This window comes from Trachemys scripta, chromosome 11, assembly GCF_013100865.1.
Source record: "Trachemys scripta elegans isolate TJP31775 chromosome 11, CAS_Tse_1.0, whole genome shotgun sequence".
In the NCBI taxonomy this organism is placed as follows: Eukaryota; Metazoa; Chordata; order Testudines; family Emydidae; genus Trachemys; species Trachemys scripta.
In genome coordinates, this window is record NC_048308.1 from 53912512 (window position 1) to 53934637 (window position 22126).

The 22126-nt window shown below is 43.0% G+C and overlaps 1 protein-coding gene across 12 annotated transcripts in view; it reads right to left on the reverse strand.

Moving 5' to 3' along the window:
- ANKRD44 (ankyrin repeat domain 44) overlaps positions 1-22126 on the reverse strand; it is a 216592-nt gene that overhangs the window by 75669 nt on the left and 118797 nt on the right. For all 12 annotated transcript variants that reach the window (XM_034785283.1, XM_034785278.1, XM_034785277.1 and 9 more), the window contains 5 exons: positions 15115-15315; positions 11561-11648; positions 9034-9176; positions 7443-7655; positions 5461-5539 (listed from right to left, as the gene is read on the reverse strand). In XM_034785283.1, coding sequence (XP_034641174.1) covers positions 5461-5539; positions 7443-7655; positions 9034-9176; positions 11561-11648; positions 15115-15315 — 724 coding nt within the window. The remainder of the gene's footprint in view (positions 1-5460; positions 5540-7442; positions 7656-9033; positions 9177-11560; positions 11649-15114; positions 15316-22126) is intronic.

Genomic DNA, 22126 nt, shown 5'->3' on the forward strand with positions numbered 1-22126 from the left:
GGAGCTCCTCCAGGTGGCTCACCTGGCTGCCTACTGCACCCTCAATATTTGATCAGTGGTGCTGCCTGGTAGCTGTAGCCCAATCTACAGCTGCCTCAGGGTTTTCACAAACAGAAGACCCCAAGTATGTGCATAGCTGCTTCCTATCTTTGTTTGTCATGTGCTTCTTCACGTGTAAATTCATCTGTAATCAAACCTACATGCCACAACACAATTGTAGGTGCAGCAAGAGACACAGGAAGAGAGAACTGAATGCAAAGTAACCTGGAGTAGAGCAGGGAGAGCTGCAGGTTGTAAGAGAAGGTTTATTCACAAAGAAAGAAAATAAACAGCACAGATACAAAACAGAGGTGGGGGAGAGAGTGTATTCAACCAAACAGCCCAACCCATGACACTAAAGCAGGTTTACTTTCAGCTTGTCTCCATAACCCTTTTGTAACATCACTATTTCATGTAACTAACTACTATATTTGCCACCGCTTTAGGCAGTCAGAAGGGAAGATAACCCTCCAAGAGGATCTCTATCCAGAGACACGATCCTCAGTATTAAGAAGTTTAAACACCTCTGCATTAGATGATGTTCTAGATGGGTCATAGATTCTAAGGTCAGAAGGGACCACTGTGATCATCTAGTCTGACCTCCCGTGTAGCACAGGCCATAGAACTTCCCCAAAATAATTCCCAGAGCAGATCTTGTAGAAAAACATCCAATCTTGATTTACCAATTGTCAATGGTGGAGAATCTACCATGACCCTTGGTAAATTATTCCAATAGTTAATTATTCTACTAGTTAAAAACGCACACCTTATTTCTGGTCTGAATTTGTCTAGCTTCAACTTCCAGCCACTGGATTGTGTTATATCTTTCTCTGCTAGACTGAAGAGCCTATTATTAAATATTTGTTCCCTGTGTAGGTACTTACAGACTGCAATCAATTCACCCCTTAACCTTCTCTTTGTTACGCTAAATAGATTGAGCTCTTTGAGTCTATCACTATAAGGCATGTTTTCTAATCTTTTAGTCATTCTCATGGCACTTCTCTGAGCCCTCTCCAAATTATCAACACCCTTCTTGAATTGTGAACACCAGAACTGGACACAATATTCCGCCAGCGGTCACATGAGTGCCAAATACAAAGTTAAAATAATCTCTCTATTCCTACCCGAGATTCCTGTTTATGCATTCAAGGATTTCATTAGCCCATTAGGCCACAGCATCACACTGGGAGCTCACGTTCAGTGATTATCCACCACGGCCCTCAAATCTTTTTCAGAGTCACTGCTTCCCAGGATAGAGTCCCCCATCATGTATGTATGGCCTACATTCTTTGTCCCTAGATGTACACATCACTTAGCCATATTAAAACGCATATTGTTTACTTGTGCCTAGCTTACCAAGCGATCCAGATCACTCTGTATCAGTGACCTGTCCTCATCATTCTTTACCACTCCCCCAATTTTTGTGTCATCAGCAAAACTTTATCAGTGATTATTTTATGTTTTCTTCCAGGTCATTGATAAAAATGTTAAATAGCGAAGTGCCAAGAACTGATCCCTGTGGGGACCACACTGGAAACACATCCTTTTGACGATGATTCTCCATTTACAATTACATTTTGAGACCTATCAGTTAGCCAGTTTTTAATCCATTTAATGTTATGCCATGTTAATTTTATAATCAAAATGCCATGCAATACCAAGTCAAACTCCTTACAGAAGTCTAAGTATATTACATCAACACTATTACTTTTATCATTCAAACTTGTAATCTCATAAAAAAGATATCAAGTTAGTTTGACAGGATCTATTTTCCATAATCCCATGTTGATGGGTATTAATTATATTACCCAACTTTAATTCTTTATTAATCAAATCCTGCATCAGCTGCTCCATTATCTTGCCTGGGATCAATGTCAGCCTGACAGGCCTAAAAGGCATAAACCAGATTTTTGATTCTTTTCCCTTGTAATAATTTAGGGTATAGTTAGAAACATGGGTAAGGTATTTTTCTTTTTTTAAATATGACCGAGTATCAAAGACACCTGAATTCTATTCTTGACTCCACCATTGACACATTCTGTGACATTGGCCAAGTTATTTCACCTCTCTATCTTCTGGCATAAAACAAGGATAACTACCCTAAAATAAGGATAAACAACACTGCACACCTTTGTAAAGCACTTTGATGTTTACACATGAAAACTGCCAAGTAAATGCTAAAAATTAGGATTATTACAATCAAGAACTAGCATTCAATGTTTTCACTCACTCTCTCAGCATTTCTAGTGGATCCATCACCATTGGTGCTCTTCTAAATCATGTGATTTATTTTAAGTTGGACAGTATTAGGGCAAAGATGTGAGTCATGACATGTACACTGGTGGTCCCCAAAGTTTTTCATTGATACAACTTCACTTCTTAGTCATAGAACCCAACAAAAACAAAAGATCACTCAGCTGCAAATCTTACTGAAAGAAGAGCAGTGAGAGAACATAGCTGATTCAAATCAGCCTTCTAGTCTCATCTAAGCCTCTACCGATCTCAACAATAAAATAGTGATTTAACATTACCAGGACAATAATTTGAAGACTTATCAGATGTCTCCAACATTCATACTCAACACAAACAGTAGTTGGCAAGGTATGTGAACGGGGACTTCTGATCAAAACATTAACAGCTTGATTAAGCTATGACACCAGGAATACTTCTGTATGTTCAGGTATACGCAGATGTCATAAAAATTGACTGTACAAATAAAGCTAGTTCTTTCTGAGAATCACCAAATAGGTGTCAATATCCTGCTGTACTAAGTCACCTAGCAAAGTCCTCACAGACATCTGGGAGAGATTTAAATTACTAGAACAACTGTTATCATACTGTATACTCCATCCCTTTACAAGGTATTACCAGCTAAAGCTGTAACCTTCTGTCTTGATTTTCAGATGGTTATTCACCCTCAAGGCTCTTTCAGGCACAGGAGGTGGGAAAGGGAGCTATTTCTGCTAACTAAACCCTTGGCTCCATTCCATATTTTTCTGGCCAGCTGACTTGCACCTTTGGCTATTTATCTTATTTTTGTGACACTGGCCCACAATACCCATACTGTAGTCCCCAGGGGTTACAGATGATGTCTGATTAAATTAAATTTAATGCAATTAAACCAAACTGCTACTACATTTCTGACAGTGAGAACATTTTCAAGAGTAGTCACTGATTTTTGGTGCCTCAATTTTTGGATGCTTAATATGAGACATAACGGGGCCTGATTTTCAGAAGCACTCACAGCTCCTCTACATGATCTGAAGGGGAGAAGCAGGCACTTAATACTTTTATAGACCCGCCCCTTCCTGTATCATGACACAGGCATATCCCACCCTCTTCTCTGTTACTCAAACCCATAATCTCAGCTTCATCTCTGACTCAGCTCTCTCTTTTGGGCCTCACATCCAGGCCATGTCTAGATCTTACCCCCTTCTTTCTACGCAATGTCTATGAGAGCTGACTTCTCCTCTCTCCCTATACAGCCAAGACTCTTGCCCAAGCTGTGATAATCTTATGCTCTTATGCCTTGACGACAGTGTCTTTTCTAGCCTTGATGCCTGCCACCTTACACCACCCATTTCCTGGCTTGGTGGTCTGCCTATTTCTCTCTCTCTCTCACACACACACACACACACACCCTTTAAGTCCCTCCACTAAATCCCCCTCTTCCACCACATCAGACACTAACGCCTTGTTCTAGCCTTCAAAGCCCTTCACAATTTAGTCACACCCACCTGTCTGCCCTGTTTCCTTATCACGAGGTCAGCTCTCGCCTTCACTCTTGAATTGCCTGCTTGTCCACATTGCCACAAGAACCTTTGTGCTTTCTCCGAGGCTGCTCTTCCAAGTGGGAAAAACTCCCAGTCAAAATCCATAAAGCCACCACTTTATCCTTCTTCACATCCCTCCTTACAACTCACCTCTGCTTGAATTACACAAGAAACTGCCATACAATAGTGAGTAGGCAGGAGGTGTGTTATGATCACGCCTTCAGATTGACTAAGAATTGCTCACAGAGCTAGTCTGTGCTAAAACATCTTATTATTTCTGTTACTCTGTCCTCCTCCTCTACGCTCCCCATCCGTTGTTTGTCTCACTCTCATCCTATGCCTTTTAGTCTGTAATTTCTTTGGAGCAAGGACTGTTGTTAAGCTGGAGCTGGTGGTGACAGTATAGTTAAAGTTGTGTTTTTAATACGTTTCTACAATGCCTGTTACAATGACGTTTCCACCTGGTCGACATCTGTGAATGCTACCATGATATAAAGGGTAAATAACGATAGTAAGAACAGGACAAACTGGAGGGTTATTATATTTGATATAGGAGAACAACTTAACATGTGTTAGGTGCTTTACGCACAAGAAAGAAGACTGGTCATTGCCCGGAAGAGGCTGCAATCTGAACAGACAAAAATGAACACACAAAAGAAGGAGAGGAGGAGAATGACAAAATGTCACAGGTAGGACTGTTTTGATTTGGCCTTTACTTAGTGCAGCAAATCCCCGTTTCTCGGTGAGTAAAATTTGAAGACAAAAATTAAGAAGCTGGGCTGATGCCACTTGGAAAATGTGTGTTTATCAGACCACTCCCAGAAAAGCTTAGCCATGCTGCATACTGAATATTTCTGGAGGACATGGGGAGGTGGCAGGAGTTGAATTCCAACACTCCCACCCAAGGCACATACAAGAAGAAAATGCACTTTATTCCATGGTTTGAAGCCGAATGATTTATAATTTCATACAAATAAAAATGTAGTTGTCTAAAATATGAATAATTATTGCATCTTCATATCTGGGATGGAAGGAGGGCTATAGGGGTAACGGGCTTAGTCCAAAAGCCAGAGGGGGCAGGGGAGAAGAAAAGAGTGCCTAGTATTGCACAAATATGTCTTCTCCAGGCGATCAAGGAAGAGGGTATTTACTCCTTAGCAAGAGAGTTGGCTATAATGGAATTATGATCTTTAAGAGGTGAAGGGAGAGCGTGGGAAAAGAGATTCTTAGAGTCTGGAGAACTCCTGGAAGTGGAAAAATTGCAAACTTTTTTTTTTTTTAAAGCTTGTTTTAAGAAACAAGTTGTGGCCTCTTCTGTAAGATACAGAATCTGAATGCTGCTTTTGCTTTCATTTTCAGGTCAGGAAACACACACACACACACACAAATCATAGACCACTGTCCGCTGGTGGAGAATGGGATTTCTTGATTAATTATAAGCTTTGTCTAACATCACATTATTAAATGACAGCTTTAGGACTAGCTAGCAATCAGATTTCAGTTGAGTACTTACATACCTTTGAATTTTGGTCCCTCAGCATTTTAGCACAGAACAACAAACTGCCCCCTCAAGGCAGTAAGTGGCTTGGAAAAAGCTCTGAGCAGATCATTGCTGATGAATTACTTAAGAATCAGAAAGACAACTTACCATTCTGAATAAGGGTTTGCGACCGTGTGAACCTCCCGTGGACAGCTGTCATGTGCAGTGGACTCTTGCCATCTTTACTCTAACAAAAACAAAATGAAAGACACTTACCTACATTATTAAAGTAATGCCATCAATGTAGAGTTTCTCAAATACAGTACTATCAATAGTTTGAAATAATAAAAGTAACTAGAGCTCAATCCTGTAGTTCTTACTCAGACCAAAATCCCATCAACTTTAAAGGGCTGTATGACTGAACCCAAGATTCATATGAGAATACATTCAGAATGCCTTTTTTCTGTAGGTGCCAGACCTTCTTCAGCAACAGGAGTAGGAAATAAGGCAGTGATTGTTGCAAATAAATTTTCAGAGACATTCCACCAATGTGGGGTGCGTGGTCCAAATTGTTAATGTCAATTATATTCCTGAGTGTTATTTACTTTCTAAACATTATGAATAATTCTCACAGTATTTCCTTATCTTCCACATTGCTTGGGGAAAAGCCAGGAAGAACACAGAGCTAAGTTTCAGCAGTCCCTGGAAAGTGTAAGCAAATACAAACTATTTTGCAATTTAAATAGACACACATTAAAATGCAGTCCACCACATAAAGAAAAGAGTTTTGGTTAATAAACTGCCACCCTAAGAAAAATTGGATGTCCATCAAAGACCATTAGAAAGCAGGTGCAAACAGTTAAGGAAAGGTATAATGTCTAATGGTCAAAGTTTTGGAGCCAAGGGAAAGGACCTCTGTCTAGGAATATTGACAGGGAGCCTGAAGAGGAACAGAGGAAGGATGTTGAACCCGATGACTCAAGCCATACCTTGTTTATTTGAATCAGGCTTTGAATTCATTTTCAAACACAATTCCCAACTTTATTTTAATAAAATAATACTGATTTTTGAGCATCGATTAATTTCAAAAACTTTGCAAAGGTGAGTAAGTACTATTATTTCCATTTTTCAGATGGGGAAACTAAGGCAGTATGTGTAGTAAAACTGTGTAGTATTTGTGATACAACAGCATACTTAGGTCTCAACCAGGATTGGGGCCCTATTGTGCTAGGACTGTACCTGACATTTTTACTACTGAACAGAAGCCCAGAGGAACATGCAGAACTGTGTTGAACACATTTTTGGGGGGAATACTCAAAAGAATAGTTTCTGTGATAACTGTAGCCCACTGGATGTGATCTGGGATTGTAGTTAAGTAACAGCCCAAGTCCTCAGAAACTGATTGGCCTGGAGTTTCAGGGTGCCATTATATCATATCAATCAAGGCACTGTAAGCTTCCCATGAAGAAAACTTAATTCCCAGCATCACTGTGTTATTCCATCAGCCAATTCCCTGAAGAATTTACAGTAACCCTGCTGTTATTCTCATTTGCAGCCTCTTGTGGCATGCAGAGATTTTAAACCAAAAGGGTATATATATTTAGCAGGGCCGGCTCCAGGCACCAGATGAGAAAGCACGTGCCTGGGGCGGCACATAGTAAGGGGCGGCATTCCGGCCAATCTGGGGGCGGCACATTCCGGCCACCCTGACGTGGTTCTTTTTTTTGCTTTGGCAGCCCAGTCCGCAGCTCCGGACCCCCCGGCCAGCTCCCTGCGCTCCACCAGTCCCAGCCCAGCCCTGCAGGGGCAGGAACTAGCGATCCCCACCGCTCACCATGCCGTCGGGTTCCCCGGGACATGCCACTCCCCGCCGCCTGCACCGGCCTCTGCCTCCCGCGCCGCTCTGAGCCCGGCCCAGCCGAGCTGCCTTTAAAGGAGCAGCTCAGCCAGCATCTCCTGCAGCCCCTGGGGGCTCCGCCTGCCCGGCCGGGAGAGGCACCCCAAGGCCGGAGGAAGGGAGCCCCTCTCACCCTCCATGCGCTCCCTGCGGCTGCCTTTTTTTTTTTTTTTTTGCTTGGGGCAGCAAAAAAGCTAGAGCCGGCCCTAATATTTAGGTAGTTAAAATTGCAGAGATGAAAGATAAGCTGTACCTGAATATTAACATCTGCTCCATTATTCACTAGCAGTTCAAGACACAAAGCTCCATGAGTGGAGGCAGCAGCAAAATGCAAGGGGGTAAATCCACTGTTATTAGGCTGATTAACATTAGCACCATAGTCAATCAACTCATTAACTACAGAATCCTGACCATTATAACATGCAATGTGGAGCGCAGTATTTCCGTAGACATTCATTTCATCAATCTGCAATGAGACAAGAACATACAGTTAAAATTACAGACATCAGCTCATGGTTTTCATCAATGATACTCAGACCTCAGTGGTTCATGAGCCAAATTAGAGATCAACATTACCCAAGAGTCACAATAGTGTGAATGACAGGGGAAATATTTAGTTTCTATCTATCTAAACTATATATATATATATATATATATAATATATATATATATATATATATTATTCTCATAGCAAATAAGTTAATAACATATTGCAAGTTCATAACTTAATTGATTAATTACATAGTAAAAAGCACCCTGATTGGTTAATTATTAAATCACAGTGTTTTAATATCTTGTGCTGCAAAGAACCACAGGAGATACCCTAAAGAGCCACTTGCGGCTGGAGAGCCACAGTCTGAGTATCACTGCTTTACCAAATGCATTGCACACTGCAAGTGGAAATAGGTGGAGGCTTGAATTGTCATGGGTCAGTGTTCATAAGCACATTTCATTGATAACAATACACCCCAGTAACAATTCATTCTGAATGCTTTGCTTTGATTATTAACTTTTTGCCCTGGTGGCATTTTTTAAAGTCAATGTAAAGCTAAAGACTGGCAGCAGAACAATCTGATGATGACAATGAAACTAAAAAACTGGAAAGCTGTTACATCCAAGAGGGAAAGTAGGAAAAATAATAAGTTCAGGTTCCTTTAAAAATAATTATTGCGGTTTCATTTTAGTGACAAGCCAGACTTCAGGTCTGTCTCTGCGGATTTCTTGGGGAGGCAGGGGGACAAGGAAACCACACAGTTCTTTATACTGCATTCTAATAAGAAACCAATACTCAATACTACGGTATAATAAAGGTATTAAATCTTAGATACAGACTTTTCTGAATTGTTGGTGTAGAAATTAGTTTTTCTACAAAATTAGATGAAGCAAGGTCAACAATGACACTCTACAAAGTCAAGGAGACTACGGCGCAAGTCATTATCCCCGCTTCCCAGACACAAATGCTGTATGTTCCCCAATTTCATGGGATTATTAGTCTCTGCGAGAGATTTTTAGTCTACTGGGGAATGGACACTCAGATGATCACACACAAAATTTGCATCTCTTGGCAACTACTGTACACAGCATTTGGGCCTAGAAAGCTGTCCAGTGTGTGAAACAGATTCCGTAATCCAGAGAATGGGAAATGGTTTCTTCAAAAACTCTGCCAATGTCTGTAGCAGCAAAGCCAGCCAGACAAAATCTCCAAATAAATAGGTGAACAAAAGCCAGGGGAGCAGGGAATTTTCCATGATTAAAGAAAGATTAAATTATATAAAAAGATTACAAATAGTGACTCAAACCTCAGTATTTTGTGGCCTTTGTTTAAAATATCAATTGCTACTTACCTCTACACCTAGATTAAGAAGGTGTTTCACTACATTAATCTGCCCATTGGATGCAGCAGCATGAAGTGGAGTGTAACCCTTTTTGTCCTTACAAGTCACCTCTGCACCATGGTTAATCAGCAAGGCAACAACTTCCAGGTGGCCTTTAAAAGATGGGGTAATGGAAATCATCAGTGACCTATCCGCTCCTACAGTGTAATTGACTCAAATTACTGCTTTCTTCCTAACTCACTGTTCTTTTTGCTGCTGCTTCATAAATGCTCTCACAGATGGCGCATTTTGCAAGAAAGTATTCTTAATCCTAGTGTAAGCCATGCCTGCTTGGTGTGAAACTCTGTCCCCTTCCAGTAGTGGCTCGGTCAGCTCGAGATTGATGAGCCTGCTACAGCAGCTGAGGATACGGAAAGCCTCTTTCCATGTTTTCCATCCAGTGTTTTGTGACCTCAAGTTAGTCAGTAACGCCTCATTCTAACAGCCACGAACAAACTGGCTCTGGATGTAAAAATTCAGTTCAATGTCACTTATCCCTCCAGTTTATGAGATTTCTTGGGCTAAAATATGTTGCTGGTATGAGCACAGGTTGAACTACTTCACCTACTCTACAGGCCACCACTTGGAGTGGGCAGCGGGGATCAAACCTGGGAGCTCTTGATCTTAATGCATCAGCCTCCACTGCCTGACCTAAAAAACACATCTCTGTCAGCCAAGGTTGTAGCAGGTTAATCCATCTCTAGCTGGCCTAGCCACCACTAGATGGGGACAGACTGCCACACCGAGCAGGTATAGCATACACTAGCATCATTTCTCATTAAGGAATCCGGATGAAATGAGTGTTTGTCTTGAAAAATGTGTCAACTCCCTGCCCACTGAACAAGTTCCCCATTTTTCTCTTTACCCTTTCATAACCTGTTCTCATGCTTCTCCCCCGTTAATACCAGCCTGACAGCACTGAAAGATTCCCAGAAGAGGGTTCTATCAATGCCATCTACTAATTCAACTGCCAGGTCCTTTCTATGATCATCTTTCTGGCAATTGCTCTGACTAAATGAACTTCCTGACTGGGGCATAAGTGCATGGCATTTAACTAGCCTCTCTGGTGACCCCGACCACACTGTGCCTACTACCGGGTTAAGACTGAGTTTTCCTCTATTATGGAGAACATAATTAGGCCACCTTAGTCAAGGGGTTGATCCCAAGCATTTTGAAACCAATTGTGAGACTTTCCATTGACTCCAGTGAGCTTAGATCATGTCATAGGTGAGCAAGTGTAGTAAGTGAACGTGCTCCCCACCAAAAAAAAAAATTTTCATTATTAACCTCAAAATATGCAAAGAGCCATAATACCCATGGTATTTACACATGCCTGAGTCCCAACCTTCCTTCTGTGTCATACAACCTGCATGCTGTAAAGGCTGGAAAATCTTTCATCTCTACAGAGCAAAGTTCAAATCCCATTCTAGGTCAGAAGCCAGTCTTTTCATTCAATATGTGGGCATCATAAAACTACACTACATTTTCCCACAGTTTGGTAACTACTTGTTATCTCTTTATCTAAGGGACCAAGATTAGAATTAAAGTGAATGTTACAGGTCAGATGTGAAGGTAGGGTGACCAGACGGCAAATGTGAAAAATCGGGACAGGGGGTGAGGGGTAATAGGAGCCTATATAAGAAAAAGACCCAAAAATCTGGACTGTCCCTATAAAATCGGGACATCTGGTCACCCTATGTGAAGGTGCAGTGGCAGTCACTTTGAGGGCCCAAGAATTGGGGATCAGGGGATGTGGTAGGTAGAATTGTGCGAGGGCATGAACAGCACTGGCCAACATTATGGTCCCTGTACTTCTACCATTTTTACAGCAGAACTCCCATTGAATTCTATGGTGCGTATTATTTTTAAAATGGATGGGATGATATGGTCAATTATTAATTTAAAAAGCAAATTTGCTGAACATTGGCAAGGGTGTGAATGCATGAATCAAGTGATCTTGCCGGTCTTGTGATGAAGGAAGACAATTAAGAGTGGAAATTATTATATAGGACTTTACCGCTATGTAGTAACCCAACTTGTTCTGAATAAAGAGACAAATAGGAAAAACAACGATTTCAGAAAAAGTGTATTAACTACATTTGTGCTAGTCATTTTATCTAACCTAGTTCTTATTGAAATCCACGCTACTGCTAATTGTGGAAAGGAGAGTTAATTTGTATTTTTCATACCAAATATATTTGAGGCTGGAATCAAAGTCAGGAGAGAAGATGAGATTTAAAAAAAAAAAGTAATATGAAAAAAATATACAGGTTGTGTTAGATGGACACTTTGGGCCAGACTCTCAGCTGGTATGAATCAGTGTAGTTCCACTGAAATCAGTGGAGCTGTGTCTATGATACCAACTGATGACCTGAGCCCATAGCCTTAATCAATGTAATTACAACTTTCACTTTCCATGGCAGGAACTGGGCATTGTGTAATACAGAGCACACTGTCGGTACTTCAGTAATGAAACAAACTACAACATGGATCTTACCCATATATGCTGCCCAATGAATAGCTCTCCTGTCTTTTTTGTCGAAAGCATTGATGTTTGCCCCTTTGGCTAAAAGCAAGTTCACCATCTAAAACAACAATGAAAAGTAAATCTTTGGGTCAGCCATATATTCCATTTACAACAGATCAGTCTATGAAATAATGCTATCACCCTGAATGTAACGTTTGTGTCGGAGGGTAATACATTGTTGTGAATTGCTGAGCAAATCACACTTGCCTTTGTGTGATATGAGCATAAGTTATGCAGGAAAACTTGAGCCTTAAAATTAGAGATAGTTTAAAAATCCCTTCCAGGAAACTGTAGTTTAATTAAACTAATCATTAAAAACGTATGCTTTTTTTGTAAAAGGCACTAGAACTCCCCAGCCTGGCCCAGCCCCACCTGAAACATGCTGGTTACAGCCCTGGTAAGAGTCAGTTTTCATTTGAATATTATAGTTCTACATTGCAACTCTTTCAATACTTTATTTTTTTTAAACGGTGTGGAGTTAGTGATTGTGGAAGGTGCTGGATTCATGACAGTGGGAGACACTCTGGAATCAGAAAACGGCATGAGCAGCAGCACTGCATGCTTTTACATGCTACCCTTCCAATGCACCTCAATCCTGAGCGACAGGGACAACATTCTAAAGGTGAAAGGATAATTCAGTCTTCATGCTTATTCAGGACTCAATCCTGCAAGGGGCTGGGCCTTGAGCTAGGAAAGCACTTAAGTATCTGCTTAATTTTAAGCATGTGAGTAACCCTTAACATCAATGGTATTATTCATGTACTTAAAGTTAACTACACACTTAGATACTTTGCTGGATTGGGGCCAATTCTCCATGCCTAGCATGATAGAGCCTTCCGTCGTTGTTCCCTCTGCTGACACTGCCAACAAGTGTGCCATTTGCTATTAACTTATCACGATACTGCCTTGCTTGAAGTCACCTCCTGCCCACTGGCAACTGGACTGAGACCAACTCATTTCATATATGCCAGCGAATAGCTAGCAGAAAGTACAAAGCTTTAGTTGTGATGACGAAAGGTAAAAAGTTCCAGATCTCCAAGCGCCATCCAGACATTAATATAAGGATAAGCAAAACACACAAAACAATTTGAATGTAAAACATACAACACTTTAAGCTTTTCAATACTCATTGGAGAAATGAATCAGAGATTTTATTAAAACTATTTAATCTATTACTAGTTATGCGCTTTATTACACTCTACCCTTAAACGGCATTACATCAAAGAAAGTCAATCATATTAAAAATGATAAATATTAACTCTTTCTTAAAATATATAAATTTTAAAAGGCCAGTCTCTATAACCCTTTAATAGCAATTACCTGTAGGCTGCTTTTTGTAAGTTACAACACAGTAAATCAATTTCAGATTTTTTGTCAATTGTATCAATCTCAGCTGGAGAATTTTTATTCCACACTTAGGCCTAGAACAGTGGTTCTCAACCTATTTACCATTGTGGGCAACATATGCAGAGCTCTCTGTGTTACGTGGGCTGCATCCACACACTATATATACTACCTGTATGGCTCTGAGGATATCACACGGGCTGCAGCTGTGTGCTGATTGAGCTGCAAGCAGCCTGCGGGCTGAGAACCACTGGCCTACATCCTGATGTCAATGAATCTCTGTGCTGGGATCAGGACCTTAATACAGTGGCTTTCAATTTATAATGGTGTAATTGTTTAGTTCAGTGGTTCTGAACCAGGGGTCCGCGAGCAGGTTTCAGGGGGTCCTCCAAGCAGGGCCAGTGTTAGACTTGCTGGGGCCCTGGGCAGAAAGCCGAAGTCCCAGTGCATGGGGCTGAAGCCCAGGGCCTGAGCCCCGCCACTTGGGGCTGAAACCAAAGCCTGAGCAACTTAGCTTCGTGGGGGCCCTGTGGTGTGGGGCCCTAGGCAATTGCCCTGCTTGCTATCCCCTAATGCCACCCCTGGCTTTTATATGCAGAAAACCAGTTGTGGCACAGGTGGGCTGTGGAGTTTTTATATCATGTTGGCAGGGGAGGGGAGGGGCTCTGAAAGAAAAAGGTTGAGAACCCCTGGTTTAGTGAATACTGTAGAGCAGTGGTTCTCACACTTATCTGATCGCACCCCCCTTCTTTGTGTTTGTAGTAGTTTATGCCCCCCACCACCACACAAGTACATATACTGATAAAAAAAAAATCAACATCAACATGCGACTCTCACTAAATCAGGGGTAGGCAACTAATGGCATGGGTGCCAAAGGCGGCATGCAAGCTGATTTTCAATGGCACTCACACTGCCTGGGTCCTGGCCACTGGTCCGGGGGGGCTCTGCATTTTAATTTAATTTTAAATGAAGCTTCTTAAACATTTAAAAAACCTTATTTACTTTACATAACAATAGTTTAGTTAGATATTACAGACTTGTAGAAAGAAACCTTCTAAAAATGTTAAAATGTATTACTGGTACGCAAAACCTTTAATTAGAGTGAATAAATGAAGACTCGGCACACCACTTCTGAAAGGTTGCTGACTCCTGCACTAAATATTAAAAACAGTAAGGCATTGATTGAAACAGAGCCAACAATCCATTGTAATAAGAGCAAAAAAGCAAAACTGTGCTTGTGGTCGATGCTTACAATTAAATGTGCACATTGCATTGTAGCAAACGGGTTAACGTACAGATGGCAACAACTTTGCATAATGCTACGCAAGCTTAACAGAAATCTGTCAAAATGCACAGCACCATCTAGAGCCAACTGTACAGCACCATCTAAAGACCTGATCATAGAATATCAGGGTTGGAAGGGACCTCAGGCGGTCATATAGTCCAACCCCCTGCTCAAAGCAGGACCAATCCCCAGACAGATTTTTACCCCAGTTCCCTAAATGGCCCTCTCAAGGACTGAACTCACAACCCTGGGTTTAGCAGGCTAATGCTCAAACCACTGAGCTATCCCTCCCCCGTTCTGTCTGGAGAAACCTGCTTAACTAGTAATTCATTACTGAGGGTAAAATGTGTGCAGTAAGTTTTTTTTCCCCAAAAGCTTCTCACATACCCCCAGAATACATTCCGCACCCCTCAAGTTTGGGAACTTCTGCTGTAGAAGGACTTACTCCGCAACGCTGCAAGGTAAACGGAAGTAGCATGTTCTAGTTTTAAACCAGAAACAAATTTTCTAGAAAGCGAATTAGAAAAGCACAATGACTGATTTCTGCATATCCCACACACTTGTGTTCCTCTTATGAGATAATTAATGCTTCTTCAACCATTTTTGCATAGTTCATTGTGCTCATAAGTTTCTGTATTGCACTGGCAGTTAACTACAGGATAACACATTGGACCAAATTTTGCTTGCATTTACAAATGGTGCCAGCCCACTGACTTCAGTTAGGTATCACCAGTGTATCTCAGAGCAGAAGTTGGTCTAATGTCTCTCATAAGTGAGGGTTAGATATCTAGCTATTTATGTCATATAGAGATACATGAACTCATTGTTAATTCTGACATAGACAACTGTGCCAAGAATCAATAAATTATATCAACAATGCTTCTAGGCCACTTACCTCAATGTGGCCGTTCAGAGCTGCATGGTGTAGTGCTGTCCGCCCCCCTCTGTCAGAGACATTGACGCTGCTCAGCATTGGAATGATTACTTCTGCGCACTTCACTGCTTTGTTTGCAGCTGCTACATGCAATGGAGTCTGCCAGTTCTTGTCCCGAGCATTAACATCCGCTGAATGCTTAATCAATACTTGTACTGCTTCCTGCAATGGAAACACAGTTATAAACAAACTATTAAAATAAACATAGGGCATGTCCATGTATAAACATATCTCTCTACACATCATATGGTGAAGTGTGGGGAAAACAAGGTTCTTGACTGTTACTGGTAGCCATAGGAAACTCATATGCGAGCAGAGAAAAAGACAACCAGAGTCAGTCATTCAAAAATATTCCAGGTGAGGGAAGTGAAATTGTTGATTCAAATGCCCTTATATTACGTGTCATCTTATTGTGATATATTTAACTTTCTTCATATATATTTATCATCATTTAAGGCAGAGTATCGCATTTCTAGCCTACACAAACTTTTCCTTTTGGGTTTTAGGTTGTGCAAAACTGCAGGGTTGGGTCGTGCCAGATAGGTCCACTGACCTTTAACACTAGACATTATAGCCAAGTTCTACTCGAGGAAATGAATGTATTTAATGTATCTGAGACTGAAAAAATGGGGTTAGTGTATGATGAATCCATATATAAAATAAATGAAGCACTATTTAGACAGTAAGGTTGAGACAAAATTGCTAGACGTAGCAGTGATAAAAGGACAGAGAGAACAAAAAATCCAAGTTAATTGTGCAGGCGAAAAATTTCAGGTTCAGAAAGTGTGAGAGTCCCAGATTAAGCTGACATTCATGTCCTTAGTTCCTTCAGCACTCTTTTCCTTTTTTCAGTGACCAGAGTTTATGTCAAGTGTCTCAGTCGGAACACTGAATTTCTTTGGCTTTTTGTCACTTTTAGATAAAACTTAGTTTTTACAAGTGATAATGTAAGTGCATATACCAACAAAATTAAACTACATATTTTCCATTTGAGACATTGCACATCTCTTGACCAAGGAAATATGTACCTCCCATACTTAGGTGGGGGGAGAGGGATAATATATTTAGACATCTCACAGTTGAACAGAGAACTGTGCCTCAGAAGGGTGTCTCAGGCAGGCTGAGACTATACCAAGGGCAGTGTAACGTGGTCCTTTAGCTACAACCCTGAACAAAGGATAATCTAGCCCTAAAAAATATCAGAAGGACCAGAAAGCTCACATTGTCTTGTCAAACGCATATATAATGGTACTACATATTTTTGTTAAAAAGTACAATTATACAATAGCATTTATACAAAGCGTAACTAGGTATTATATAAAGTTCTAGACACACACACACACAAACACTATTCACACAATTGCACCACTTTAGATAAAGGAAGAATAAGCAGTTTATTAACGTGCCTATTTGTGTATTTAATATTCATATTATACACAAACACACATGTATTACACATATATATGATACCTTAAGTTAGATTTAACAATTGTATCACAGTAAATGTGGTCTGACTCTTAGAAGCGCTGAGCACCCTCAATGACTTCAGTGGGATTTGTAGGTGCTCCAGACCTCTGAAAATCAGAGCACTTACTGCCCCTGAAATTCTTTGGAGACGAAGACAGAATTTGAGGCTAGTGTCTGTGTAAATAATCTATGTATTGTAAAAATGGGACCTGATCCTGCAGTCGTTATTCATGGAGTAAGGGGCCCCTAATTAATTAAAAGTTTGGGTGCCTCAATTCGTAGATTTTTAAGACCCTAAGAGAATACTATGATAATCTTCTTTGACTTCCTGCATAACACAAGCCATCAAATTTTACACCGTGGGTTCGTCTTCAGTGCAACAATTAACTCAAGCTACACCACTTGAGCTAGTGTCCACTCCCTGAAACAACACACAAGCTACATAGAATGATTGAATTAGCAGCTAATCAGTTCTAACTCAAGCTGCTGCATTCCCGCTACATTACTTGCTTGGGAATCAGCAGCACTCAAGCTTCAACCCACCTCCAACAGGTTATAACTAGCTTGAGTTTAAGGCACAACTTAACTCGAGCTAGAGATTTGTGTGAGCACATGGGGTAGAGGTAACACTAGGGTTACCATACGTCCGGATTTTCCCGGACACGTCCGGCTTTTTGGTCCTCAAATCCCCGTCCGGGGGGGAATTGCCAAAAAGCCGAACATGTCCGGGAAAATACTCCCAGCTTTGCCGGCATCCCTACCCCAGTTCCCTGCTTACCTTAGAGCGGCTCCGGCAGGCTGGGAGCTGCAGGTGGATTCTTCCGCAGTGGCGGCGGCAGCGCCTGCTGCTCCCTCCAGACACCTCAGCTCTGTGTAGCTGAAGAGCCGAGCTGCCCGAGCGCTACCGACTTCATGGTTTGCCAGGCAGCCCCCAGACCTCCAGACCATGCATCCCTGGCCGGGCGCTTCCCCAGTGCAGCCGGAGCCCGGGAAGGGAAATGCCCGGCCACGGCCAGGGGCGCAGGGTCTGGAGGTCTGGGGGCTGCCCGGCAAACTGTGAAGCCGGTAGTGCTCGGACAGCTGTTTCGCATGGCTGGGAGGAGGAGGGGGAATGCGGGGTGCTCGGGGGAGGGGGTGGAGTTGGGGCGGTGCCGGAGGCAGGGAAGGGATGGAGTTGGGGCAGGGCCGGGGTCCTCTTTTTCCAATATTCAAATATGGTAACCCTAGGCAACACATAAGTTATAGCTCCAGCTATCCCTAGCCTCTGTTTGCCAGAAGCTGGGAATGGGCAACAGGGAATGGATCATTTGAGGATTACCTGTTCTATTCATTCCCTCTGGGGCACCTGGCATTGACCACTGTTGGAAGACACGATACTGGACTAGACCCAATATGGCCATTCTTATGTTATGTTCAACTAATAACTGCACTGAACAACTCATGCATCATTCCCATAGTTTCTGACTGAGCTACGCCCAGTCCTGATCTAAAGACTTAAAGTAATGGAGGATCCATCCCATCTTTCTGTAAATTATTCCAGTGGTTAATTACTCTCCATGTTTAAAGTTTGCACCTTATTTCTAATCTGAATGTGTCCAACTTCAGCAATTGGAAGCTGAAAGACAAATTTAGACAGAAAATAAGGCCAGGCATCTAAATAAATTGCTTGATTTGCAGACTTGCTGCATGCTCTCAGCTCTAGAGCTAACAGGAAAATGGAAATCTCATCCTGGGAGAAATTCCAAGATTTCAAAATTTAATTTAATCATGAGTCAGGTAGAAATGTAGAAATCACGGCATTTTTTGTTAAATGAAACATTCCCGTAACATTTCATTTTGATAAGGTTGAAACATTTCATTCTGACATCATATTATAAAATTTAGAATACAATATAATTGAAATAATAAAGCCTGAACAAATATTTCAAACTTATCAACACAACCTTTTGATATTGTCAAAATGAAATATTTTGACTTTACCAAAAACTAAATGTTTTGACAATTTCGACAAAAATCAGCAAGTTCCCATAATTTGTTTGCAACAGAAAAACAGCCTTTTCAATAGAAAAAACATTCTGTTGGAAAAGCTACGACAAGCTCTCTTCAGCTCTTAGTAACAATTGCCCTTAGGCAATACATATAGTCTTAAAAGAGGACTCTCAAAAATTTACTTTGTGTGCCTTTTGCTCTTTACACAAACATAACATGAAGGAACCATGTGAGGGCACAGTGGGATGCAAATAACCATGTTTACTGACTATAAGTCACAACCATTTAAAGCGATACACCCATATTCCTGTACACTACAGTACTGTTTTTCATATACAGAAATGTTTTCTATTAAGGCTAGGCAAAGTTTTATTAATGTACAACAAATACATCATGTATGTATACATCACGTGCCTGGGAGAGCACACACAGCCTGGATTGACACTACAACTATTACTGTAAGGGTATGTCTACACTACGAAATTAGTTCGAATTTATAGAAGCCGGTTTTATTGAAATCGGTTGTATACAGCCGATTGTGTATGTCCACACAATAAAATGCTCTAGGTGCTCTAGTCGGCAGACCTCGTCCACAGTACGAGGCTAGCGTCGACTTCCGGAGCATTGCACTATGGGTAGCTATCCCACAGCTATCCCACAGTTCCCGCAGTCTCTGCCGCCCCTTGGAATTCTGGGTTGAGATCCCAATGCCCGGATGATGCAAAACAGTGTCGCGGGCGGTTCTGGGTACATGTCGTCAGGCCCCTCCCTCCCCCGTCACAGCAACGGCAGACAATAGATTTGCGCCTTTTTATCTGGGTTACCTGGGTTACCTGTGCAGACAACATGGAGCCCGCTCAGCACAGCTGAGCTCACCATCACCATATGTCCTCTGGGTGCCGGCAGACGTGGGACTGCATTGCTACACAGCAGCAGCTGCTAACTGCCTTTTGGCGGTAGACGGTGCAGTAGACTGGTAGCCTTCATCGGCGATCTGGGTGCTGGCAGCCGTGGGGCTTGCCTTTTGGCAGTAAATGGTGTATTATGACTGTTAGCCGGCCTATTACAAGTCGGGTCATCGCACGTTAGCAGAGTCTTCCCTGAGCAGCAGCTCGTGCAATAGGCCTGAAGACCATCGTCATACACCGCCCAGTATTTGCTGCCAAGCACCCAGAAAGATGCCGAGGGCTATCAGTCACGCTGCACCGTCGTCTTAAGATGTAAAAAATAGGTTTTCTCTGTATTCATTTGCTTCCCCCTCCCTCCGTCAACAGGGTTTTCAGTTTAATCTTTGGGGGGGACCAGTCTGTGACAGTTGTTTGTGTCTCTCCCTGATGCACAGCCACCGTTCTTTATTTTAATTCCCTGTGCCTGTACGCCATGTCGTCACTCGGCCCCCCTCCCTCCTTCCCCTAGGCCGTCAGATACTACGTTTGCGCCACAGCTCGAGCCGAGAAGCGGTTCGCGCCTTTTCTTTGAATTCTGGGTTGAGATCCCAATGCCCGGATGATGCAAAACAGTGTCGCGGGCGGTTCTGGGTACATGTCGTCAGGCCCCTCCCCCCTCGTCACAGCAACGGCAGACAATAGATTCGCGCCTTTTTACCTGGGTTACCTGTGCAGACAACATACCACGGCAAGCATGGAGCCCGCTCAGCTCAGCTGAGCTCACCGTCACCATATGTCCTCTGGGTGCCGGCAGACGTGGGACTGCATTGCTACACAGCAGCAGCTGCTAACTGCCTTTTGGCGGTAGACGGTGTAGCATGAGTGATAGCCGTGGGGCTGGCAGCCGTAGTGCTGCATTGCACCAGCCCCTTGCAGGCGATGGTATATTATGACTGGTACCCGTCGTCGTCGTACTGGTATGGCTGTCAATCATGGCCACCTGGGCAGACATGCTACTGTTTCGATGATGACGGTTACCAGTCATAATATACTATTTTCTGCCAATTGCCCAATATTGTCTGCTAAGCACCCAGAAGAGGCCGAGGGCGATGCTGGGTGCTGGCGGACGTGGGGCTGGCAGACGTGGGGCTGCATTGCTACACAGCAGCAGCCCCTTGCCTTTTGGCAGATGATGGCATATTATGATTGGTATCCGTCATCGTCATACTGGTATGGCTGTCACTCATGCTGCAGCGTCGGCTGCCACCTTAAGATGTAAAAAATAGATTTGTTCTGTGTTCATTTGCTTCCCCTTCCTCCGTGAAATCAACGGCCTGCTAAGCCCAGGGTTTCCAGTTTAATCTTTGGGGGGACCATTCTGTGTGACAGTTGTTTGTGTTTCTCCCTGTTCCTGTACCTGTACGCCATGTCGTCACTCGGCCCTCCCTCCCTCCCGCCCTCCTTCTCCTGGTCCATCAGATACTACTTTCGCGCCTTTTTTCTGACCAGGCGCCATAGCTAGCACTGGGATCATGGAGCCCGCTCAGATCACCGCGGCAATTATGAGCACTATGAACACCACGCGCATTGTCCTGGAGTACATGCAGAGCCAGAACATGCCAAGGCGAAACCCGGACCAGGCGAGGAGGCGATTGCAGCGCGGCGACGAGAGTGATGAGGAAATTGACATGGCCATAGACCTCTCACAAGGCACAGGCCCCAGCAATGTGGAAATCATGGTGTTACTGGGGCAGGTTGATACCGTGGAACGCCGATTCTGGGCCCGGGAAACAAGCACAGACTGGTGGGACCGCATCGTGCTGCAGGTATGGGACGATTCCCAGTGGCTGCGAAACTTTCGCATGCGTAAGGGCACTTTCATGGAACTTTGTGACTTGCTTTCCCCTGCCCTGAAACGCCAGGATACCAAGATGAGAGCAGCCCTCACAGTTGAGAAGCGAGTGGCAATAGCCCTGTGGAAGCTTGCAACGCCAGACAGCTACCGGTCAGTCGGGAATCAATTTGGAGTGGGCAAATCTACTGTGGGGGCTGCTGTGATCCAATTTGCCAGGGCAATGAAAGACCTGGTGATAGCAAGGGTAGTGACTCTGGGCAACGTGCAGTCAATAGTGGATGGTTTTGCTGAAATGGGATTCCCAAACTGTGGCGGGGCCATAGACGGAACCCATATCCCTATCTTGTCACCGGAGCACCAAGCCACCGACTACATAAACCGCAAGGGGTACTTTTCAATGCTGCTGCAAGCCCTGGTGGATCACAAGGGACGTTTCACCAACATCAACGTGGGATGGCCGGGAAAGGTACATGATGCTCGCGTCTTCAGGAACTCTGCTCTGTTTCGAAAGCTGGAGGAAGGGACTTTCTTCCCGGACCAGAAAGTGACCATTGGGGATGTTGAAATGCCTATCGTGATCCTTGGGGACCCAGCCTACCCCTTAATGCCATGGCTCATGAAGCCATACACAGGCAGCCTGGACAGGAGTCAGGACCTGTTCAACTACAGGCTGAGCAAGTGCCGAATGGTGGTGGAATGTGCATTTGGACGTTTAAAAGCGCGCTGGCGCAGCTTACTGACTCGCTCAGACCTCAGCGAAAAGAATATCCCCATT